This window comes from Pristiophorus japonicus, chromosome 21, assembly GCF_044704955.1.
Source record: "Pristiophorus japonicus isolate sPriJap1 chromosome 21, sPriJap1.hap1, whole genome shotgun sequence".
Lineage (NCBI taxonomy): Eukaryota > Metazoa > Chordata > Chondrichthyes > Pristiophoridae > Pristiophorus > Pristiophorus japonicus.
Genome location: NC_091997.1, coordinates 31,598,990 through 31,623,210, shown reverse-complemented (window position 1 = coordinate 31,623,210; position 24,221 = coordinate 31,598,990). Strand labels below are relative to the sequence as shown.

The 24,221-nt window shown below is 47.0% G+C and overlaps 1 protein-coding gene across 1 annotated transcript in view; it reads left to right on the top strand.

Annotated features, from left to right (window-relative positions):
• The window catches only part of socs7 (suppressor of cytokine signaling 7), a 105,775-nt gene that overhangs the window by 29,384 nt on the left and 52,170 nt on the right, over nt 1-24,221 (top strand). Inside the window, exon 2 of the mRNA XM_070863911.1 lies at nt 21,703-21,767. Coding sequence (XP_070720012.1) covers nt 21,703-21,767 — 65 coding nt within the window. The remainder of the gene's footprint in view (nt 1-21,702; nt 21,768-24,221) is intronic.

The following is a 24,221-nucleotide window of genomic DNA, read 5'->3' as shown; positions in this document are numbered from 1 at the left end:
TAGCTGATAGGGAAGACATGTCCCACTCACCCATCACCCCTGTGCTCGTTGACCTACATTGGCTCCCAATTCGGCAACACCTCAATTTTGAAATTCTCATCCTTGTTTCCAAATCCCTCCGTGGCCCTCGCCCTTCCCCATCTCTGTAACCTCTTCCAGAAAAGAAAAGAAAGACTTGCATTTATATCGCGCCTTTTACGTCCACCGGACATCCCAACGTACTTTACAGCCAATGAAGTACTTTTTGAAGTGTAGTCATTGTTGTAATGTGGGAAACGCAGCAGCCAATTTGCGCACAGCAAGCTCCCACAAACAGCAACGTGATAATGACCAGATAATTTGTTTAAATGATGTTGATTGAGGGATAAATATTGGCCAGGACCATACAACCCTCCGAGATCTCTGCGCTCCTCCAATTCTGGCCTCTTGAGCATCCCCGATTCGAATCGCTCCACCACTGGTGGTCGTGCCTTCCGTTGCCTGGGCCCTAAGCTCTGGAATTCTCCCCCTAAACATCCCTGCTTCTCCACCTCTCTCTCCTTTTAGACGCCCCTTAAAACCTACTCCTTATGTGGTTCGATGTTTGATAACACCCCGTTGAAGAGGCTTGGGATGTTTTACTACATTAAAGGCGCTATATGAATACAAATTATTGTTGTTGCTGGACACTGGTACCTGGACTTTGCATGGTTTCTTTTGGGAAGTGGTAGTTTTTAATCGAGACGTTTATCATTGTGATAAATAATAATAACTTGTATTTATATAGCGCCTTTAACATAGTAAAACGTCCCAAGGCGCTTCACAGAGTTGCAAACAGATAAATTTGACACCGAGCCACAAAAAGAAGAAATTAAGGCAGATGACCAAAAGCTTGGTTAAAGAGGTAGGTTTTAAGGAGCATTTTAAAGGAGGATAGAGAGGTTAAGGGAGGGAGTTCCCGAGCTTAGGGCCCAAAGAGCTGAAGGCATGGTCACCGATGGTTGAGCAGTTATAATGTGGGATGTTCAAGAGGACAGAATTTGAGGAGCATAGACATCTTGGGGGGGTTGTGGGCTGGAGGAGATTACAGAGATAGGGAAGGGTGAGGCCATGGAGTAATTTGTAAACAAGGATGAGAATTTTGAAATTGAGGCATTGTTTAACCGGGAGCCAATATAGGTCAGCGAGCACAGGGGTGATGGGTGAACAGGACTTGGTGCGAGTTAGGACACGGGCTGCAGAGTTTTGGATGACCAAGTTTACATAAAACATAAGAAATAGGAGCAGGAGAGTAGGTCACCTGACCCCTCGAGCTTGCTCCGCCATTTAATAAGATCATGGCTGATCTGATCATGGACTCAGCTCCACTTCCCTGCCCGCTCCCCTGAACCTTTTATTCCCTTATTGCTCAAAACGTAGGGTGGAATGTGGGAGGCCAGCCAGGAGTGAGTTGGAGTAGTCAAGTCTAGACGTAACACAGGCATGAACGAGGGTTTCAGCAGCAGAAGAGTTGAGGCGGAGATAGGCAGTGTTACAGAGGTGGAAAAAGGCGGTTTTAATGATGCCGCGGATATGTGGCTGGAAACTCATTTCAGGGTCAAATATGACACCGAGGTTGCGAACGGGAGACGGATGGAGTCAGTGGTGGGAGTAGAGTCCATGGTGGAGTAGATTCTAAATGGACCTGGGCTTGATGGGCTAAATGGCCTTTTCTGTTCCGTGCTGCTTGTGTTGAATGGTTAACAGATATTCAGCGTTGTGGAATGGGCATTCAATACATGAATGGTACATTTTGCTCATTGTACCAATCACTGTTAAAATAGTGCAAATGTAATAGCTGGGAACTAAAGGTCGCACGCGAGAAGAAATGGAACCCAGGCAGTTAAATAGCTTCTGCTGAGCATGAAAGAAAAGTGATTTGAGTGCAATGCAGAGACTCGAGAGTTTGGGTTGCCATGGCAAGAGCATCTCAAGAAACCCAAGGGGACGACCAGTTCACAGAGAACTGAAAGAAGAATATAAAAGGTTTAGGGGGTGATTTGATTTAAGGTTTTTATGATTTTGCAAGGAATTGATCGGGTAGATAGAAACTTTTTCCGCCGGTGGGGCAATCGAGGATTTGCCACAAATTCAGAGCCAGGCCGTTCAGGAGAGAAGTTAGCAAACTCATCTTCACCCAAAGGCTGGTAGAAATGTGGAATGCTCTCTCCCAAAAGGCTCAATTAACCATTTTACATCTGAGATCGATAGATATTTTGCTAGCCAAGCGTATAAAGGGATACGGAGCCAAGGCAGGTGGATGGAGTTAGGATGCAGATCAGCCACGGTCTCAGAGAATGGCGGAACAGGCTCGAGGGACTGAATGGCCTCCTCCTGCTCCTATGTTCCGAAAGATTGTCAAAAATCGACATACTATAAATTGAAGTCTTTCTATTTTATTTCCATTATGTCACCAAATGTTTTGGGTGGGGCGGGGGGCAGGGTGGAGGAGGGAGGTGGTTCTGTATGGTGCTGCTGTTTTCAAATTATTTTGTTACTTGCCTGCGTCCATATTTGCCAGCACGAGGCAACATGAGTTGGAGAAGGGGGTCAAGTCCACAGGGACTCCAGTGAACAGCAGCAATATTCTGGCTAGTTACTTGTGCCAGTCAGTCGTCTTCAGCACAGCAGCAATAACGCTGCACCTCCAGCTCTCGCTCCCAGAGTCGCTGATGATGGGAAGAGCTCCTGTAGCAGACTGGGTCCGCACAAGGGCTTTTCTTTTTTAATAAACTTGCCTGTAGCCTGGATTTTGCTTTGATTGGAGTTCTGTGCCCTCTCACCTCGGAGTGGAAAGATTTTTCTTTAATGCAATTTAAAATTAATGAGCATTCTGTTCCCCGGCAGTTGATTTAGATGCGTAATTATATGCGATGGTGATCTACAAGGTAATGTTATTTCAATTTGTTCCCTGGATGTGGCCATCACTGTCAACGCTGCCTTTATTGCTCACCCCGAGCTGCCCTGGAAGAAAGAAAGAGACTTGCATTTATATAGCGTCTTTCACGACCACCGGACGTCTCAAAGCGCTTTACAGCCAATGAAGTACTTTTGGAGTGTAGTCACTGTTGTAATGTGGGAAATGTTGCAGCCAATTTGTGCACAGCAAGCTCCCACAAACTGCAACGTGATAATGACCAGGTAATCTGTTTTTGTTATGTTGATTGAAAGATAAATATTGGCCAGAACACCCTGCTCTTCTTCGAAATAGTGCCATGGGATCTTTTACGTCTATCTGATCCAAAAGATGGAACCCCGGACAGTGCAGCACTCCCTCAGCACTGCACTGGAGTGTCAGCCTAGATTTTTTTTCTGCAGGCTCTGGCGTGGGATTTGAACCCACAACCTCCTGAGAGAAAGTTTCCACTTGTGGGGAAGAGCAAAACTAAAGGCCATCAGTATAAGATAGTCACCAAGAAATCCAATAGGGAATTCAGAAGAAACTTTTTTACCCAGAGAGTGGTGAGAATGTGGAACTTTCGCTATCACAGGGAGTGGTTGAAGTGAATAGTATCAATGCATTTAAGGGGAGGCTAGACAAGCATATGAGGGAGAAGGGAATAGAGGATTATGCTGATAGATTTAGATGAGGAAAGACTGGAGGAGGCTCGAGTGGAGCATAAACGTCGGCATGGACTGGTTGGGCCGTATATCCTATGTAAAGATCAGCCATGATCTTGTTGAATGGCAGAGCAGGCTCGAAGGGCCAAATGGTCGACTCCTGCTCCTATTTTCTATGTTTTTACGTTCATTTCATATCCAATGAAGTACTTTTGAAGTGCAGTAACTATTGTAACTGAGGGAAACACAGCAGCCAATTGACGCACAGCAAGATTGCACAAACAGCAATTGGATAAATGACTAATTGTAGCGCTGTTGGTTGAGAGATAAATTTTGGTCAGGACATGAGGAGAATGCCCCTGCTCTTTGAATAATGCCATGGGAGCTTTTATGTCCACCTGAGTTGGCAGACGGGGGCTTTGGTTTAACGTCTCCTCTAACAGTGCATCGGTCCCTCAGTACTGCACTGCAGTGTTAGCCTAGATTCGGTGATGAAGTCTGTGAAATGGGGCTTGAACCCACGATCTTTTACTCCGATGGGAGAGTGCTACCCACTGAGGCATGACTGTCACCCAAAAAGTTGAATAACCCTTCCAGATTTGACTGTGGGCTTGTGCGCACAGAAATGTCCGATTTTTTTTTTTATGCCAGTGTCCTGCGCTCTTTGGTTGAGATGTTAAACCGAGATCCAGATGGATTAGGTGGCCGTTAAAGATCTCGTGGCACATCTTGAAGAGCAGCAGGGAATTGTGGTGTCCTGGCAAACATTTCTTGGTCAACAAATATCACCAGAAACAGATTGACTGGGCATCTAAGAACATAAGACTTAGGAGCAGGAGTCGGCCATACAACCCTTTGAGCCTGCTCCGTCATTCAATAAGATCATGGCTGATCATCAACCTCGACTGACTCAACTTTCCCGCCCGATCTCCATATCTCTTGAATCCCCACGAATCCACAATCTATTGATCTCAGCCTTCAATATACTCAATAATTCAGCATCCACAGCCCTTTGGGGCAGAGAATTCCAAAGATTCACAAACCTTTGAGTGAAGAAATTCATCCACATCTCAGCCCTAAATGGCCGATCCCTTATCCTGAGACTGTGACCCCCTGGTTCTAGACTCTCCAGCCCGGGGGAAACAACCCCTCCGCATCTACCCTGTCAATCCCCCTCAGAATCTTCTGTTTCAATGTGATCATCTCTCATTCTAAAGTCCAGAGAGTATAGATTCAATCTCTCCTCGTCCGACAACCTTATCATGCCAGGGATCAATTGAGTGAAACTTCGTTGCACCACCTCTAAGGCTCTTTGCCGTATGTGGGGTTTTGTTGTGTGCAAAATGGTTGTCGTGTTTGTCTACATGACAACAGTAAGTGCACATCAAAATATCTAATTGGAGGTAGTTTTAACCCGCCGTTGCGAAACTGACGGGATCGGGGCGACATTGGTTTTACGCCCGGTCTGATTTTACTCTTCACTGACGTCAGGAGACTAATATTGGGCAGGGTGTAAAACCAGCTGTAATGAATTTGCTTCATGGGTTCTTTGCTTAAGAATTCATAGCAACACATTGTTACTAAACCAACTAGTTCTTAATAGCAAAGGTTTAACAATCACACTACACATTACCTGTTCATCCACTAGGCTCACAACTGCATACCTCATCGTGGATCCCCCGAACCCAACTGGCCGGGGTTTTATTGAGTCTTGTGACGATCACGTGACTGGCTAAGCCATTTACAGCTCTACAATTATTTTTGTAGAAAACAGTTCAATCAAGAGCCCCCTGATTAAAGGTGGGGTGGGGGCGGGCCACACACACACCAAAGACTTTCAAACAAGTGCCCCCTTGTTTTTTTTTTGAGGGCACTAAAACACACATTATACAAGTGCACCCTGGCTAAGGGGGGGGGGAGGGGGCGGCACTAAAACAGACACAATAAACAAATTAAACTTTAGACATTTAAAATCAAATTAAAATTTGGTTGCCAGGGATGATGATGCACTCCAGTCCCTCCAGCGCCCACCTCTCGCGGAAGGCCGCGAGCGTACCGGTGGCACCCTGGCTCAACAGCTCTACAACTCTTGTTGTAATCAATTAACCACATACCCCCTGATTAAAGGGGGGGGGGGTGGGGGGAACACACCAAACATTTTCAAACAAGTGCCTTTTTTGGGGTTTTTTTCCCCCGAGGGCACCGAAAGGCAAATTATACAAGTGTCCCCGAGCTAAAAGGGGGGGGCGGGGGGAGTCGGGGACACTAAAACCCGGCAATAAAACAAATTAAACTTTAAAACATATAAAATCAAATGAAAATTTGTTTGCCGGGGGTGATGATGCACTCCACTCCCTCCGGCGCCCACCTCTCGCGGAAGGCCGCGAGCGTACCGGTGACACCGCGTGCTCCATCTCCAGGGATACCCTGGCTCAACAGCTCTACAACTATTTTGTTGCAAAACTAAAATAAACGTTAAATCAAGTGCCCCCTTATTAAAGGGGGAGTGGGGGAAACACTCCACATCTTTTCAGGTGCCCTTTTTTTTGTTTTCAACAGCTCTACAACTCTTTTGTTGTGAACAAAAATAAACAATTAACTCAAGTGTCCCCTGATTAAAGGGGGGGACACTCCAAAACTTTGAAACAAGTGGCATTTTTTGTTTTTTTTTGTGGGTTTTTTTTTGGCACGAAAGTCACAAATTATACAAGTGCCCCCTATAAAAGGGGAGGGGGACACTAAAACTGGCAATAACACAAATTAAACTTTCAAGCATTTAAAATCAAATTAAAATTTGCTTGCCGGTGATGATTCCCTCCGGCACCCACCTCTCGCGGAAGGCCGTGAGTGTACCGGTGGACACCGCGTGCTCCATCTCCAGGGACACCCTGGCTCAGCAGCTCTACAACTATTTTAGTTCTACAACTTTTTTTTGATTGGAGAAAAAATAAACATTAACTCAAGTGCCCCCTGATCTGGGGGACACTCCAAACACTTTCAAAAAAAGTGCCTTTTTTTGTCTTTTTTTTTTTGTGGGTTTCTTTCAGCAGTTCCACAAACCTGTGAGCATACTCACAAATGCAAACATTTGGAACAGAGGAGGTTGAGGGGTGACCTTATTGAGGTGTATAAAATTATGAGGGGCCTAGATAGTGTGGATTGGAAGGACCTATTTCCCTTAGCAGAGGGATTCCACCCAATCCCGAGGGTCTTGCGCCCGGTGGTTTGGGTTACAATCGACTCCATTGTACATGAAGCACTCGGGGTTGCTGTTGAGCGATGATGAGCTGCCTGTATAAATGCAAACTCCTTATTTCTCGGCAGGCTGACTGTTGCAGCCCTCGCCATGTCTGAGAAGGTTCACAAACTTGCTGCTTAAGCACAGGACCAGAAGTAGGAACTGCCACAGTGCGCTTGCGGTAATATTTGGACGGATGCCCATTAACGAAGATGGACAAAAGAATAGGATTTACATGTAATTAATGACCTTTAATTGGCAATATCTAGCCAATGTGATACTCAGGCAAAGCCAGTCAAGTCCTGTGATCTTGAGGTCTTTTAACTTGAATCCAAAACAATCATTTTAATTGTGCATAAAGTTTTTTGGTCAGTCCACATATTAGAATATTGATGCTGTTCTGAGTATGTGACCGTTTAACAGTGTCGACCGTGGATCAGTGGGCAGCACTCTCACCTCTGAGTCAGAAGGTTGTGGGTTCAAGTCCCCACTCCAGGGACATGAGCGTATAAATCTAGGCTGACACTGCAGTGCAGTATAGAATCATGGAAACTTACAGCACAGAAAGAGGTCATTTCAGTCCATCATGTCCGTACCGGTCGACAAAGAGCTATCCGGCCGAAACCCACTTTCCAGCTCTCGGTCCGTAGCCCTGTAGGTTACGGCACTTCACGTGCACATCCAAGTACTTTTTAAATGTGGTGAAGGTTTCTGCCTCTACCACCCTTTCAGACAGTGAGTTCCAGACCCCCACCACCCTCTGGGTGATAAAAGTTCCCTCAAATCCTCTCTAAACCTCCTGCCAATTACTTTAAATCTATGCCCCCTGGTTATTGACCACTCTGCTAAGGGAAATGGGTCCTTCCTATCAACTCTTATCTAAACCCCTCATAATTTTATACACCTCAATAAGGTCTCCCCTCAGCCTGTCTGTTCCAAAGAAAACAACCCCAGCCTATCCAATCTTTCCTCATAGCTAAAATTCTCCAGTCCTGGCAACATCCTCGTAAATCTCCTCTGTGGCCTCTCTAGTGCAATCACATGAGTACTGAGGGAGTGCTGCACTGAGAGGTGCCGCCTTTCAGAGGAGACGTTAAACTGAGGCCTTGTCTGTTCTCTCAGGTGGATGTAAAAGATCCTGGCCAATATTTATCACTCAATCACCATCACTAAAACAGATTATCTGATCATTATCACATTGTGGGAGCTTGCTGTGCGCAAATTGGCGGCCGCGTTTCCTACATTACAACAGTCTATGGCCAACTTTTTGAATAAGAGTTGGACTGCAACGGTGACTACAATGCCGATTTAAATAGGAAAATGTCTAACGGTGCTACACAAAGGGAACAGACACCAGGAGCAAGGAGAATGGTTCGGGAATACAAGCAATGTTATGTCTTTAATACTCTTATGAATGACTCCATGAGGCCTAGTATTGTACTTGAGCTGTTGTGACTTTAGTCCCATTTATTGTAACTGGAGTGAGGCACAAGCATGGTGGGCAGCCTTTTATACTGGGCCCTGCACACCTATGCAGGTGACCCTCAGGTCTCCCACCGCAGTGCCCTCTGGTGGCACACCTTATGTGACTATACAGTTAGTATACATGGTCTACATACAAGACAAGTAGGTTTTGAGGATGCTTTTAAAAGCGAGGGCATGAGACGAGAGGTTAGGAAAGCTGTGGATATGTGGAATAGACTGACATCAGTATCAATAATCCACTGTCTTGTAGCACCTGTAAAATGGAGCAAGACAGATAGCTGATTGGGATCAAGATTGATGGATATCAAAACAAGTATGGACATTGAACAAATACAGCGCAGAAAATTCCTTCTTGTGGTGCCGGCTCCATGAGGGTATCATCTGATCAGAGCTGAACAATGTTGGTTACCCTTTTTAAAAAAAAATTCTACTGCCTTTGTGGGTCAGAGAGTTTTCAGCCAGTTTTTGTCCTTCACTCAACACCTTCGGATGGTTGAGGAAGTTGGAGAGAGTCCTCAACATTGTTGGAGACGAAATGTTGGAGGGAGAAGGTGCGACTTGGGGGTTGAGCCAAGCCCCAGGTTTTGAGCACCAAGTCCAGACGGACCAATGCAGTGATGAGGTAATGCTGCATTGATGGGACATCAGAAACAAAACTTGCATTTATATAGCGCCTTTCACAACCTCAGGGCGTCCCAAAGTGCTTTACAACCAATGAGGTACTTTTTAAAGTGCAGTCACGGTTGCAATCATCTGACTCTGAGGACACTTTAAACCAAGACCCCGTCTGCTCTCTCAGGTGGTAGTAAAAGGTCCCATGGCATTATTTCAAATAAGAGCAGGGGAGTTCTCCCCGGTATTTATCCCTCAATCATAGAACATAAGAAATAGGAGCAGGAGTCGGCCACCTGGCTCCTCGAGCCTGCTCCGCCATTTAATAAGATCATGGCTGATCTGATCCTGGGTTCAGCTCCACTTTTCCGTCCGCTCCCCATAACCCTTCACTCCCTTATCGCTCAACAATCTGTCTATCTCCACCTTAAATATATTCAATGAGCCAGCCTCCACAGCTCTCTGAGGCAGAGAATTCCACAGATTTACAACTCTCTGAGAGAAGAAATTCCTCCTCATCTCAGTTCTAAATGGGCGACCCTTTATTCTGAAACTATGCCATTTAGTTGTAGATTCCCGCACAAGAGGAAACATCCTCTCCACGTGTTTTGTCAAGCCCCCTCAGTACCTTATATGTTTCAATGACATCACCTCTCATTCTTCTAAATTCCACTGAGTATAGGCCCAACCTGCTCAACTTTTCTTCATAAGACAACTCCTTCATCCCAGGAATCAACCTAGTGAACCTTCTCTGAACTGCCTCCAATGCAAGTATATCCCTCCTTAAATAAGGTGACCAAAACTGTACACAGTACTCTAAGTGTGGTCTCACCAATGCCCTGTACAGTTGTAGCAGGACTTCCCTGCTTTTATACTCCATCCTCCTTGCAATAAAGGCCAACATAATTTGCTTTTTTATTTTTTCTGCCAAATTTCCCACATTATACTCCATCTGCCAGATTTTTGCCCACTCACATAGTCTGTCGATATCCCTTTGCAGATTTTTTTGTGTCCTCCTCACAACTTGTTTTCCCACTCATCTTTATATCATCAGCAAACTTGGCTACATTACACTCGGTCCCTTCATCCAAGTCATTAATGTAGATTGTAAATAGTTGAGGCCCCAGCACTGATCCCTGTGGCACCCCACTAGATTGTTTGCCAACTGGAAAATGACCCATTTATCCCGACTCTCTGTTTTTAAACATCTCTTTTTTTAAAAAAAAACAAATTATCTGGTTATTATCTCTCAGCTGTTTTTGGGAGTTTGCTGTGCACAAATTCGCTGCCATGTTTCCTACATTGTAACAGTGACTACGCTCCAAAAGCACTTCCTTAGCTGTAAAGTGCGTTGGGATGTCCTGAGATCGTAACAGGTGCTATATAAATCCAAGTCCTTTCTTTTCAAAGGATGATACCAGAATTTCAAGGTTAGATCAGTCAGTAAAGAATGAACAGGCTGGCTCTCTTTTCCTCTTGAAAAGAGAAGGCTGATGGGTGACCTAATAAAGGTCTTTAAAATCATAAAAGATTTTGATCGAGTGGATATAGAGAAAATGTTTCTACTTAAGGGGAAGATGTGGTTGAAACGAAGCGTATAGATGTATTTGAGGGGAAGCTAGATAAGCATGTTGGAGAGAAGGGAATAGAGATTTACGCTGATCGAGTTAGATGAGGAAAGACAGGAGGAGGCTCGAGTGGAGCATAAACGCCGGCATAGACTGGTTGGGCCGAATGACCTGTTTCTGTGCCGTAAATTTTACGTAATAAGCGGCAGTTGCTGAATGTGGTCCAAGAGGAGGTGGGTGCACTGAAGGTGTGGATACAGGGCGCCATATTGTGAAAATACCCCTTCCCCCTGTCATGGGACAGACGCCCTTGATTATACAAAACATGTGACAGCTCCACAGGCACCAACGCTTACTGAACTGCCTGGTTTGTAAATTATTTATAGCCTTGCTGAGCTAATGCTTCCTGCTCAATCTGTATCGTGAATCATCGGCTTGCACGTGTCTCACTGTCAGGGGGGTTGTACATCACAGCACTTCAGACACTGGACCAGGCACAGCTATTCTAGGTGAGCTATTTATAAACAGAATTTCAATAGCGGTGCTTTGGCTAGTAAACCAGTTAATGCCTTCAATACCGGATGGGTACGATCGTGTGGCGCAGTTGCTGATGGTTGCAACAGGCTCAGCTCAGCCAAGATGATAATCAAGTCGTCTTGTGTAGCGCACATGCTGATTTTCAGAGCTGCTCATCTTCCTTGCATTCGTCGAGCATATAACTGCCATTTGTGCAGTGTTCCCTATCCCCGCGCCCATCCCGGGCAGTGTTCAGTGTCACCAAACTAAAGAGAGAAATTGGACGAGAAATTCGGTTGATTAGCGCCAGAAAGAGGTGCTGAGGGGCCGCCAGGCACCTCCAGCCCGAGCACCGCGCCGTGCTGTCAGCGCCTGCCGCGAATTTCAATGAAGGTTTAGCGGTGGTGTTGACAGTTTGCGCTGCGCTCGCTAGCTCCGCCCACTCGGTGACGTCACCGACTGTGCAACGCCCCCGTAGCCCCGCATTTGCAAAATTCGCTCTTCCGCCTGTGGTAGTGCCTGGCGCTGAGACCGACGGGGAAAGCAGTCAATCCAGCGAAGATCTTGGGGCGATATCGTCCGCAATGCAAGGTAAGTGCTGAAATTTCAGTTTTCAAACTTGTATTTATTTGTTGCAGTGATTGGGAAGTGTGGGCGAGGTTTATTGAAGTTTTCACAAGGATTTTATTTTCATCTTCAGGCGTTAGGATGCAGGCATCCTCGCGGCATAAAATTGAGTCGGCCTCCTGCGCTATCGCTTCATTAGCACCCGAGGAGGATTGTGCAACGCTTCCCATAGCGCTCTGCTCTCCTCTTGGAGCCATCCCACTTTGAGGTGGTAAATATCGCCCGGAGCCATCACTGCCTCAAAGTGGGCGAAACCAAAATTTCTTGCTCGACTTGGATTTATATAGCACCTTTCACGACCACTGGACGTCCCATATGCTTTACGGCCAATGAAGTACTTTTGGAGTGTAGTCACTGTTGTAATGTGGGAAACACGGCAGCCAATTTGCGCACAGCAATCTGATCAGATAATCTGTTTTTAGTGATGGTGACTGAGGGATAAATATTGGCCAGGACACCGGAGATAACTCCCGTGCTCTTTTTCCAAATATTACCATAGGATCTTTTACGTCCACCTGAGAGAGCAGACAGGGTCTCGGTTTAACGTCTCATCCCTCAGCACTGCGCTGGAGTGTTAGCCTGGATTATGTGCTCAAGTCTCAGGAGTGGGACCTGAACCCACAACCTTCTGACTCCGAGGCGAGAGTGATACCCACTGAGCCACGGCTGACACTAGTTGAAACATTAAGGCCAATAGCGCAGGACATTAGCAAGGTTGATGAGAGTAGGAGGGGAGAGGAGTTAAACCAAGTGGTCGTGGTTAACGCTGCGAAGGTTTGGCTTTAGGAACCCATGGACTATGAGGAAAATGAAGAATGAGGATTTATGAAACTACACCGTTTTGAGGTCCTGGATAAAATAAGGTAGAGTAGGAGACAGTGTGAATAGTCTTCTTTTCAGCTGGGTGAAGATGCGAGGAGGAGATGGAATGAAGGTTGGGCCCTGTTCCCACAGAGGGTGATGGAGAGGCGGAGGGGGATTCACTAAGGGCCCCTCTTGCCTGCCTAGTGACCACCATCAGACTGAGATTAGCAGAGGTCTGGGAGCAGGACTCCAGCCTGTCCGCTGTGCCGAGTAAGGTAACCATGAGAACACAGACTTGGAGACTCTGCACTGGGGAAGGCCGGTGGGGGGGATTGAGGTAGAAGAGGAGAGTTAGGAGACGAAAACTGCAATGTTCCCATTGCCCAATATTCACTGCATTAGACCTGCTTCTGTGGCAACGAAATCTAATTTCTGTTTTCATACACTCAAGGAATGATACAGCACAGAAGCAGGTTATTTGGCCCATTGTGCCCTCCCTGGCCCTTTGAAAGAGCTGTCCAATTAGTCCCACTCTCGCAGCTCTTTCCCCACAGCCCATGCAATTTATTTCCTTTCCAGTTCCTTTTAAAAGTTATTATTGAATCTGCTTCCACCACCCTGTCCAGATAATAACAACTCGCTGTGTATGACAGACTTGCATTTATATAGCGTCTTTCATGACCTCCAGACGTCCCAAAGCGCTTTACAGCCAATTAAGTGCTTTTTGAAGTGTAGTCACTGTTGCAATGTGGGAAACGTGGCAGCCAATTTGCGCACAGCAAGCTCCCACAAACGGCATCATTATCATAGGCAGTCTCTCTCTCTCTCTCTCTCTCTCTCTCTCTCTCTCTCTCTCTCTTTCACACCATCCTTCCCCATATCGGAGAAAAAGTTTCAGCTGGAGACTGTTCGCCACACGTGTCACACAATCTGCGCTTGAACTATCAACTGACAGCCGCTAGACCGGCTGTTTGTTACCAGACCTTTCCGTGTTTTATTCCAGATTTCCAGCTTTCAGATTTTTTTCTTCTGACTGATGATTTAAATTGAATTTGCGGAATGTGGAGGCCAGCTGAACACAAATGAATTGACTTACATTCAAAGAAAGAACTTGCATTTATATAGCGCCTTGCATGATCTCAGGATGTCTCAAAGCACTTCACAGCCAATGAAGTACTTTTTGGAGTGTAGTCACTGTTGTAATGTGGGAAGTGCAGCAGCCAATTTGCGCACAGCAAGCTCCCACAAACTGCAATGAGGGAACAATTTGATCAGTTTTGGTGATGTTGGTTGAGGGATAAATATTAGCCAGGACACTGGGGATAACTCTCCTGCTTTTCTTCGAAATAGTGCTGTGGGATCTTTTACATCCACTTGAGAGAGCAGACGGGGCCTCGGTTTAACGTCTCATCCGAAAAACGATGCCTCTGACAGTGCAGCACTCCCTCAGCACTGCACTGGGAGTGTCAGCCTAGATTTATGTGCTCAGTCCCTGGAGTGAGACTTGAACCCACAACCTTCTGACTCCGAGTCAAGAGTGCTACCCACTGAGCTAGGACTGACACAAATAATCGATCTTGATAAGGTAGAAGTAGCGAAGATGTTTCCACTTGTGCCCAAACTAGAGGCCATCAATATAAGATAGTCACTAATAAATCCAATCGGGAATTCAGGAAAAACCTCTTTACCCAGAGAGGGGTGAGAATGAGGAACTCGCTGCCACAGGGAGTGGTTGAGGTGAATAGTATCGATGTATTTTAGGGGAATCTAGACAAGCATATGAGGGAGAAAGAAATCGAAGGATATGCGGATAGTGTTATGCAACGTATCTGCTTCATGGGTTCTTTGCTTAAGAATTCATAGCAACGCATTCATATTAAGAACTAATTGGTTTATTAACAAAGGATTAACAAAGGTTTAACAATCACACTACACATTACCAGTTCATTCACTAGGCTCACAACTGCATACCTCATCGTGGATGACCTAGACCCAATGGACTGGGGTTTTATTGAGTCTTGTGAACATCACGTTACTGGCTGAGCCACTCACAATGTAACAGCTCGACAACTATTTTTGTAAAAGATCAAATGCCCTCTTATTAAAGGGGCACTAACACCGACAAATTAAACAAATGTACATTTAACTACAATGGTTCAAATTTAAATTTGGTTGCCAGGGGTGATGATGCACTGCAGTCCGTCCGGCACCCACCTCGCGGAAGGCCGCGAGCGTACCAGTGGACACCGCGTGCTCCATCTCCAGGGACACCTTGGCTTGGATGTACCCAAGGAAGAGAGGCAGGCAGTCGGGTTGAATGACCCCCTCGACCGCCCGCTGCCTGGACCTGTTAATGGCCCCCTTGGCCATGCCCAGGAGCAGTCCTACGAGGAGGACTTCCGACCTGCCCGCTCCCCTCCGCACAGGGTGCCCAAAGATCAGGAGCTTGGGACTGAAGTGCAACCAGAATTTGAGGAGCAGCCCCTTCAAATATTGGAGGAGCAACAGCTCTACAAACCTGTGAGCATATTCACAGGTGCAAACATTACAGGTTAGATGAAGAGGGGTGGGAGGAGGCTCGTGTGGAGCATAAACACCGATATTGGACCAAATAGCTTGTTTCCGTGCTGTTAATTTGATGTAAAAAAAAATCCTCCTGTGTTTTGTTTTGGCGTTGGTTCAATTACAGACTTCAAAGGTTTAAGGTACAGCTCTGACTCAGCAGATCGTGTGTCCAAACTCTGCCAGTTAATGTGTTGCACGTGTGGTAGTCTAGTAGCACACCTGACATCAATAGCCTGTAGATTTAATAGTCGGAAGACCAGGCAAATGGCCAGAAGCCATTGGGCAGGATGCCACCAAGCTTGGAGAAGACAAGGTGGGTGAAGTACTGAAGGGGTTGACTGTGGATGGGCAATGGCAGACATTGAGAGACCGCATGGATGAACTACAACAATTGTACATTCCTGTCTGGCGTAAAAATAAAAAAGGGAAGGTGGCTCAACCGTGGCTATCAAGGGAAATCAGGGATAGCATTAAAGCCAAGGAAGTGGCATACAAATTGGCCAGAAATAGCAGCAAACCCGGGGACTGGGAGAAATTTAGAACTCAGCAGAGGAGGACAAAGGGTTTGATTAGGGCAGGGAAAATGGAGTACGAGAAGAAGCTTGCATGGAACATTAAGACGGATTGCAAAAGTTTCTATCGATATGTAAAGAGAAAAAGGTTAGTAAAGACAAACGTAGGTCCCCTGCAGTCAGAATCAGGGAAGTCATAACGGGGAACAAAGAAATGGCGGACCAATTGAACAAGTACTTTGGTTCGGTATTCACTGAGGAGGACACAAACAACCTTCCGGATATAAAAGGGGTCGGAGGGTCTAGTAAGGAGGAGGAACTGAGGGAAATCCTTATTAGTCGGGAAATTGTGTTGGGGAAATTGATGGGATTGAAGGCCGATAAATCCCCAGGGCCTGATGGACTGCATCCCAGAGTACTTAAGGAGGTGGCCTTGGAAATAGTGGATGCATTGACAGTCATCTTCCAACATTCCATTGACTCTGGATCAGTTCCTATGGAGTGGAGGGTAGCCAATGTAACCCCACTTTTTAAAAAAGGAGGGAGAGAGAAAACAGGGAATTATAGACCGGTCAGCCTGACATCGGTAGTGGGTAAAATGATGGAATCAATTATTAAGGATGTCATAGCAGTGCATTTGGAAAGAGGTAATATGATAGGTCCAAGTCAGCATGGATTTGTGAAAGGGAAATCATGCTTGACAAATCTTCTGGAATTTTTTGAGGATGTTTCCAGTAGAGTGGACAAGGGAGAACCAGTTGATGTGGTATATTTGGACTTTCAGAAGGCTTTCGACAAGGTCCCACACAAGAGATTAATGTGCAAAGTTAAAGCACATGGGATTGGGGGTAGTGTGCTGATATGGATTGAGAACTGGTTGTCAGACAGGAAGCAAAGAGTAGGAGTAAATGGGGACTTTTCAGAATGGCAGGCAGTGACTAGTGGGGTACCGCAAGGTTCTGTGCTGGGGCCCCAGCTGTTTACACTGTACATTAATGATTTAGACGAGGGGATTAAATGTAGTATCTCCAAATTTGCGGATGACACTAAGTTGGGTGGCAGTGTGAGCTGCGAGGAGGATGCTATGAGGCTGCAGAGCGACTTGGATAGGTTAGGTGAGTGGGCAAATGCATGGCAGATGAAGTATAATGTGGATAAATGTGAGGTTATCCACTTTGGTGGTAAAAACAGAGAGACAGACTATTATCTGAATGGTGACAGATTAGGAAAAGGGGAGGTGCAAAGAGACCTGGGTGTCATGGTACATCAGTCATTGAAGGTTGGCATGCAGGTACAGCAGGCGGTTAAGAAAGCAAATGGCATGTTGGCCTTCATAGCGAGGGGATTTGAGTACAGGGGCAGGGAGGTGTTGCTACAATTGTACAGGGCCTTGATGAGGCCACACCTGGAGTATTGTGTACAGTTTTGGTCTCCTAACCTGAGGAAGGACATTCTTGCTATTGAGGGAGTGCAGCGAAGGTTCACCAGACTGATTCCCGGGATGGCGGGACTGACCTATCAAGAAAGACTGGATCAACTGGGCTTGTATTCACTGGAGTTCAGAAGAATGAGAGGGGACCTCATAGAAACGTTTAAAATTCTGACGGGGTTAGACAGGTTAGATGCAGGAAGAATGTTCCCAATGTTGGGGAAATCCAGAACCAGGGGACACAGTCTAAGGATAAGGGGGAAGCCATTTAGGACCGAGATGAGGAGGAATTTCTTCACCCAGAGAGTGGTGAACCTGTGGAATTCTCTACCACAGAAAGTTGTTGAGGCCAATTCACTAAATATATTCAAAAAGGAATTAGATGAAGTCCTTACTACTAGGGGAATCAAGGGGTATGGTGAGAAAGCAGGAATGGGGAACTGAAGTTGCATGGCGGTACAGGCTAGAAGGGCCGAATGGCCTACTCCTGCACCTATTTTCTATGTTTCTATGTATGTTTCTAAGTAGCAATTCACTGACGCCAAGATCTCCCCTACTCTTATTCGAGATAGTGCTGTGGGATATTTTACGTCCATCTGAGAGAGAAGATGGGACCTCTGTTTAAAGTCTCATCTGATGTTCAAAATGTCAATGTAAAAATAAACCTTCATGTTATCAGTAGAGGATCTTTGGATAGATGCAATCTTCATGTTATGCTCACTTGCACTGTGACAAAAGCCCAGCAGAACACACGATGTTGTCTATCCAAACCTCGGGTACAAGTGATTGATAGTGTAGATGGAGAGAAACCATTTCCTCTGGTGGGGGGAGTCCAGAACAAGGGGGTGGTGGCATAGTGCTTGTGTTACTGGATTAGTAATCCACAGACCTGAACTAAGCTGGGGAATTTAAATTCAGTTAATTAAATAAATCTGGAATAAAAAGCTAGTATCAGTAATGGTGAGCATGGCGTAAAAACCCATCTGGTTCACTAATGTCCTTTTTAGGGAAGGAAATCTGCCGCCCTTACCCGTTCTGGCCGATATGTGACTCCAGACCCACAGCAATGTGGTTGACTCTTAACTGACCTCTGAAATGGCCAGCGCGACACTCCGTTGTAACAAACCGCTACAGAAAACAATAATAAGAATAAAACAAGATGGATCACCCAGCATCGATCTCGGCACCGGCTTCGGACATGACAACAGCACACCCAGCCCTGCCAACCCTGCAAAGTCCTCCTCACTAACATCTGGGGACTTGTGCCAAAATTGGGAGAGCTGTCCCATAGACTAGTCAAGCAAACAGCCTGACATAGTCATACTCACAGAATCATACCTTTCAGCCAATGTCCCAGGCTCCTCCATCACCGTCCCTGGGTATGTCCTGTCCCACCAGCAGGCCAAACCCACCCGAGGTGGCGGCACAGTGGTATACAGTCGGGAGGGAGTGGCCCTGGGAGTCCTCAACATTGATTCCGGACCCCATGAAGTCTCATGGCTTCAGGTCAAACATGGGCAAGGAAACCTCCTGCTGATTACCACCTCCCTCGGCTGATGAATCCGTACTCCTTCATGTTGATTGCCACTTGGAAGAATACCCTGCTCACCGATGCTCAGTTTGGGTTCCGCCAGGACCACTCGGCTCCAGACCTCATTACAGCCTTTGTCCAAGCATGGACAAAAGAGCTGAATTCCAGAGATGAGGCGAGAGTGACTGCCCTTGCCATCAAGGCAACATTTGACTGAATGGCATCGAGGTGCCCTAGTAAAATTTAAGTCAATGGGAATCTGGGAAAACTCTCCACTGGCTGGAGTCATACCTAGCACAAAGGAAGATGGTTGTGGTTGTTGGAGGCCAATCCTCACAGCCCCAGGGCATCGCTGCAGGAGTTCCTCAGGGCAGTGTCCTAGGCCCATTCATCTTCAGCTGCTTCATCAATGACCTTCTCTCCATCATAAGGTCAGAAGTGGGGATGTTCGCTGATGTTTACAAAGTGTTCAGTTCCATTCGCAACTCCTCAGACAATGAAACAGTCCATGCCCACATGCAGCACGACCAGGATCCTGACTTGGAAATATATCACCGTTACTTCATCGCTGGGTCAAAATCCTGGAACTCCCTCCCAATAGCACTGTGGGAGCACCTTCACCACACGGACTGCAGCGGTTCAAGAAGGCGGCTCACCACCACCTTATCGAGGGGCGATTAGGGATGGGCAATAAATGCCGGCCTTGCCAGCGACATCCACATCCCAGGAATGATTTAAAAAAAAAAAATTACTGTAAAATTAGAGCTGGCCGTTCAGGGGTGATGTCAGGAAGCACTTCTTCACACACAGGGTGGTGAAAACCGGGAACTCTTTCCCCCACCCGCCCTGCAAAAAGCCGTTGAGGCTGGGGGTCAATTGAACATTTTAAAACTGAGATTGATCAATCTTTGTTAGACGAGGGGCATTAAGCAACGTTCCTGTTAAGCTGTGCGGCCATGCAATGGTCTGGAGGTCCTGCGCAGGCCATTCACCAGCTTTTACAATGGGAAAAACCATGCGTGCACACAGCCCAAATATAATTACAGGGTACATTGGTATGAAGGGTTACGGAACCAAGGAGTTAAGATACAGATTAGGCATGATATCATTGAATGGCGGAACAGGCTCAAGAAGATGAATGGCCTCCCCCTGCTCCTCTCGACTCCGACCTCTATAACCGCAGGGTGTAGTCCTGGTGGTTACCATGGCCGCAAAGTGTCTCCCAGTAAAGTGTCTGTGCTGGGAGACTCTTTGCGGCCATGGAATTAATGGGGTGCAGGAGTGCAAAGCTCTCACTGCTGCAGTCGCAACTCTGCGAATCCTCATCGTCAACGCACGGGCTCGAACTTATCGGTCCTGAAAGTAGCTGGGAAGAGCAAAGAAATAGAGAGTGCATTTATGGAATGCCTTTCTCATCCTCGGGAATTCCCCAAGCGCCTCACTGCCAATGATTGTACTTTCTGAAGTGCGGTCAGTGTTGTGTCGGGACGTGCAGCGGCTAATTTGTGCACAACAAAGTGCCGCAAACAGCCATGAGATAAACGACCGGTTAATCCGGTTATGGGTGGGTGCCGGGTTACCAATTGTTAATCAAAACCTCTGCACTTTGATGGTTGCTGGGAGCTGCTGTGTATGGATGGTTACTGAACACTACTTGTAATGGATGTGTGTTGGGTGCTGCTGGTTTATGGGTGGGAGTCCTGCTGTTTATGGGTGGGGAGGGGCTACTGGTTTACGGGTGGTGCCTGGGGAGCTGCTGCTGGGAATTTTGCAGAGAATTCACTAGATATAGTTCAGGGCGAGTTCCTCTTGCTTAAGTTTTTCATGAGCGGTAACCCCTGCCAATGCCTCCAGGGGAGTTTTATCCTTGTTTATATTTAGATCTGAGCTGTTGAATTGGACAGATTGCTGTTGGTGTCTGTCCAATTAGTGATGAACACCAGCAGCGGCGATATTCAATCTCCGTCGCTCCCGAATCACCGCGGTGCTCTCTGAATAAACATTCAAACCCCGGCAGCCAGCAGTGACTGAGCTGCGGTGTGTCTGGGGTTGGTGAATGATACTGTTACAGTGCCAGCCGTGGCTCAGTGGGCAGCACCCTCGCCTCTGAGTCAGAAAGTTGTGGGTTCGAGCCCCACTCCAAGGACTTGAGCATAAAGCAAGGCTGACACTCCCGGTGCAGTGCTGCACTGTCGGAGGTGCCGTCGTTCGGATGAGACATTAAACCGAGGCCCCGTCTGCTCTCTCAGGTGGATGTAAAAGATCCCATGGCTCTATTTCGCAGAAGAGCAGGGGAGTTATCCCCGGTGTCCTGGCCAATATTTATCCCCCAACCAGCATTGAAAAAAACCAGATTATCTGCTCATTATCACATAACTCTTTGTGGGAGCTTGCTGTGCGCAAGTTGGCTGCCGTGTTTCCTACATTACAACAGTGACTGCACCAAAAGTACTTAGTTGGTTGCAAAGCGCTTTGAGACATCCGGTGGTCATGAAAGGCGCCATATAAATGCAAGTCTTTCTGTTCGGAGGACGAGGGATGAGAGTCACTAGTCGGTGAGCAGCCAGTGGGTGGTGCTCCTTTATCGATAGATCCCCCGACTACATTGCTGACTGTTTGGAACTTTGACACCACAACAGACACTGAATTGCCCCCACCTCCCACAGGAAAATATGCTTTGGAATCTGGTCCTGGGCGATTTTGTGGGAAATCTTACTTGTGTATGGAGCGAGTGAGTGTTGCCTGCTCCTTGGATTGTGTCTGTGGCAGTACTGACAGCCCCTTTGCTGATTGAATGTGGCAGGGCTGGCTGTGTACTGGAGCAAACCCTGCCAGTGGATTCATGGTGCTGGAAGCAGTCAGATTCTGACCTTCCCACCATGGGGAGAATGAGGCTGTGGGTGAAGGATCGGCCAAATGCTGAAGGCACAGTGCGCAGCCAAATCGCCGGAGATTGAGGAGCTGTTTTTAGGGCCCCAGAGAATTTGCTGCTGTCGCTGACCCTTTATTTATTCTGCGAGATGCAGTGTCCGCCCACAATCTAAGAAATGAGACATGAGTGTGAATATTTAGAGGTGTAGGCGATTGTTCAGAAATGAGAGGCTGCCCTCGGAGTCGGAGGATATGAATGGTTTGCCGAGCGCAGGTATGTTCCTGTATTGACTAATCTCGCCGCGGCTTTTTGTGGGCTTTCCCCCCATTTGTCTGATGTTTCTGTATCTGCTTTTATTTTGTAGCAAGCCCAGGCTGACCCGAACACAAAGTGCCTTCACTCCAGTGTCTTTAGCACCACCTTTCACAGGTAACCATTTTCAAAATGTTGTTCAGAGACTTTGCTCACCATCTCCTCGCTCAGTCCTCCTCCTCCTCTCGCTCCTCCTCCTCCTGTCGCACCACCTTCTCCTCATCCTCATCCTCATCCTCATCCTCATCCTCATCCTCATCCTCATCCTCATCCTCATCCTCATCCTCATCCTCATCCTCATCCTCATCCTCATCCTCATCCTCATCCTCATCCTCATCCTTCACCCTCTCCCCCGCCACCTCCTCCCTCCATTCTTGTCACTAATCAGAGCTGAGTTATGTTGCCACTCGGGGAGTGAGACAGGCGGGCACTGTCCCAGCACAGATCTGGCGCTGCACGGCACCCTGTGACAAAGCCCATGAATTTCTCCTCCTACTGCAGAAAGTTGCGCTTTGCTGTTTTAATCCCCAAAAAGTTCTTTTTAAAAAAAAAAAAGTTCCAGCGGCTGTGAGAATGTTGGTTCCTGAGTGAATCGCTTGCCCTGACCTGGGCAGGGATGGGAGGGAGAATGTATCCGATCTAAAGATAACACCGTGCTGTATACATCGCAGAGCTGGAACATTGCTGACTGACTCGTTGTACCTGTCACAGGTACGGTGAATATGGCACAATCCAAGATCAAAGGAGGAAACGAGACTTGCATTTCTAGAGCGCCTTTCTCGACGTCCCAAAGCACCTTACAACTAATAACGTACCTTTGAAATGTATTCAAATTTGCGCACAGCAAACTCCCACAAACAGCAATGTGATAATGACCAGATAATCTGGTTTTGTTATGTTGAGTGAGGGATAAATATTGGCCCAGGACATGGGCCTGTATGTGACTCCAGACCCACAGCAATGTGGTTGATTCTTAACTGCCCTCTGAAATGGCCCAGCGAGACAATCAGTTGTAACAAACTGCGACAACAAAGTCAGCACTGAGAGCACCTTCACCACACGGATTGGTCAGGACACCACGGTGCACTCCCCTGCTTTTCTTCGAAATAGTGCCATGGGATCTTTTACGTCATGACACGTCGGTGTCATGGTTCATCAGTCATTGAAAGTTGGCATGCAGGTATAGCAGGCGGTGAAGAAGGCAAATGGTATGTTGGCCTTCATAGCTAGGGGATTCGAGTATAGGAGCAGGGAGGTCTTACCGCAGTTGTACAGGGCCCTAGTGAGGCCTCACCTGGAATATTGTGTTCAGTTTTGGTCTCCTAATCTGAGGAAGGACGTTCTTGCTATTGAGGGAGTGCAGCGAAGATTCACCAGACTGATTCCCGGGATGGCTGGACTGACCTATGAGGAGAGACTGGATCATCAACTGGGCCTTTATACACGAGTTTAGAAGGATGAGAGGGGATCTCATAAGATTCTGACGGGACTGGACAGGTTAGATGCGGGAAGAATGTTCCCGATGTTGGGGAAGTCCAGAACCAGGGGACACAGTCTTAGGATAAGGGGAAGGCCATTTAGGACTGAGATGAGGAGAAACTTCTTCACTCAGAGTTGTTAACCTGTGGAATTCCCTGCCGTAGACAGTTGTTGATGCCAAATTCATTGGATATATTCAAAAGGGAGTTAGATATGGTCCTTACAGCTAAAGGGATCAAGGGGTATGGAGATAAAGCAGGAAAGAGGTACTGAGGTTGAATGATCAGCCATGATCTTATTGAAAGGTGGTGCAGGCTCGAAAGGCCGAATGACCTACTCCTGCACCTATTTTCTATGTTTCTATGTCCACCTGAGAGAGCAGACGGGGCCTTGGTTTAACGTCTCCTCCAAAAGACCGCAGCTCCGACAGTGCAGCGCTCCCTCAGCACTGCACTGGAGTGTCAACCTAGATTTATGTGCTCGTCCCTGGAGTGGGACTTGAACTCACAACCTTCTGATTCCGAGGCAAGTGTGCTACCCACAGCCGACACAGAGAGGGAAATGTTGGGGAGCAAAGCAACTGCTGCCAAATCTCCGAGCAGTTTGTTTATTGCTGGTGTGATTTCCTCACTATTATTTTCGGTTACAAAGAAATGGCTTTGACCGTTTTCCGATCTTGTGTTTAAAAGATTGGGTTAACGTTGAGCGGGAGTCGTGCCGCGAGGCAGCGGATGGATTGGCAACCCAGCCTACTTGCACACAGGGTTGGGAATGCTGGTGTCACCTGCATTGGCCTCGTGAGCGAGAAACTGCGGGAGAGTTTTAGCAGAAGGTTCCTGCAACACTTGAATAAGAACACAAGAAATAGGAGCAGGAATTGGCCATACGGCCCCTCGAGCCTGCTCCGCCATTCAATAAGATCGTGGCTGATCTGATCTTGGCCTCAATTCCACTTTCCCATACCCATGTTCCCCATACCCTTTGACTCCCTTATCCTTCAAAAATCTGTCTATCTCCGCCTTAAATATATTCAATGGCCCAGCCTCCACAGCTCTCTGGGGCAGAGAATTTCAAAGATTCACAACCCTCTGA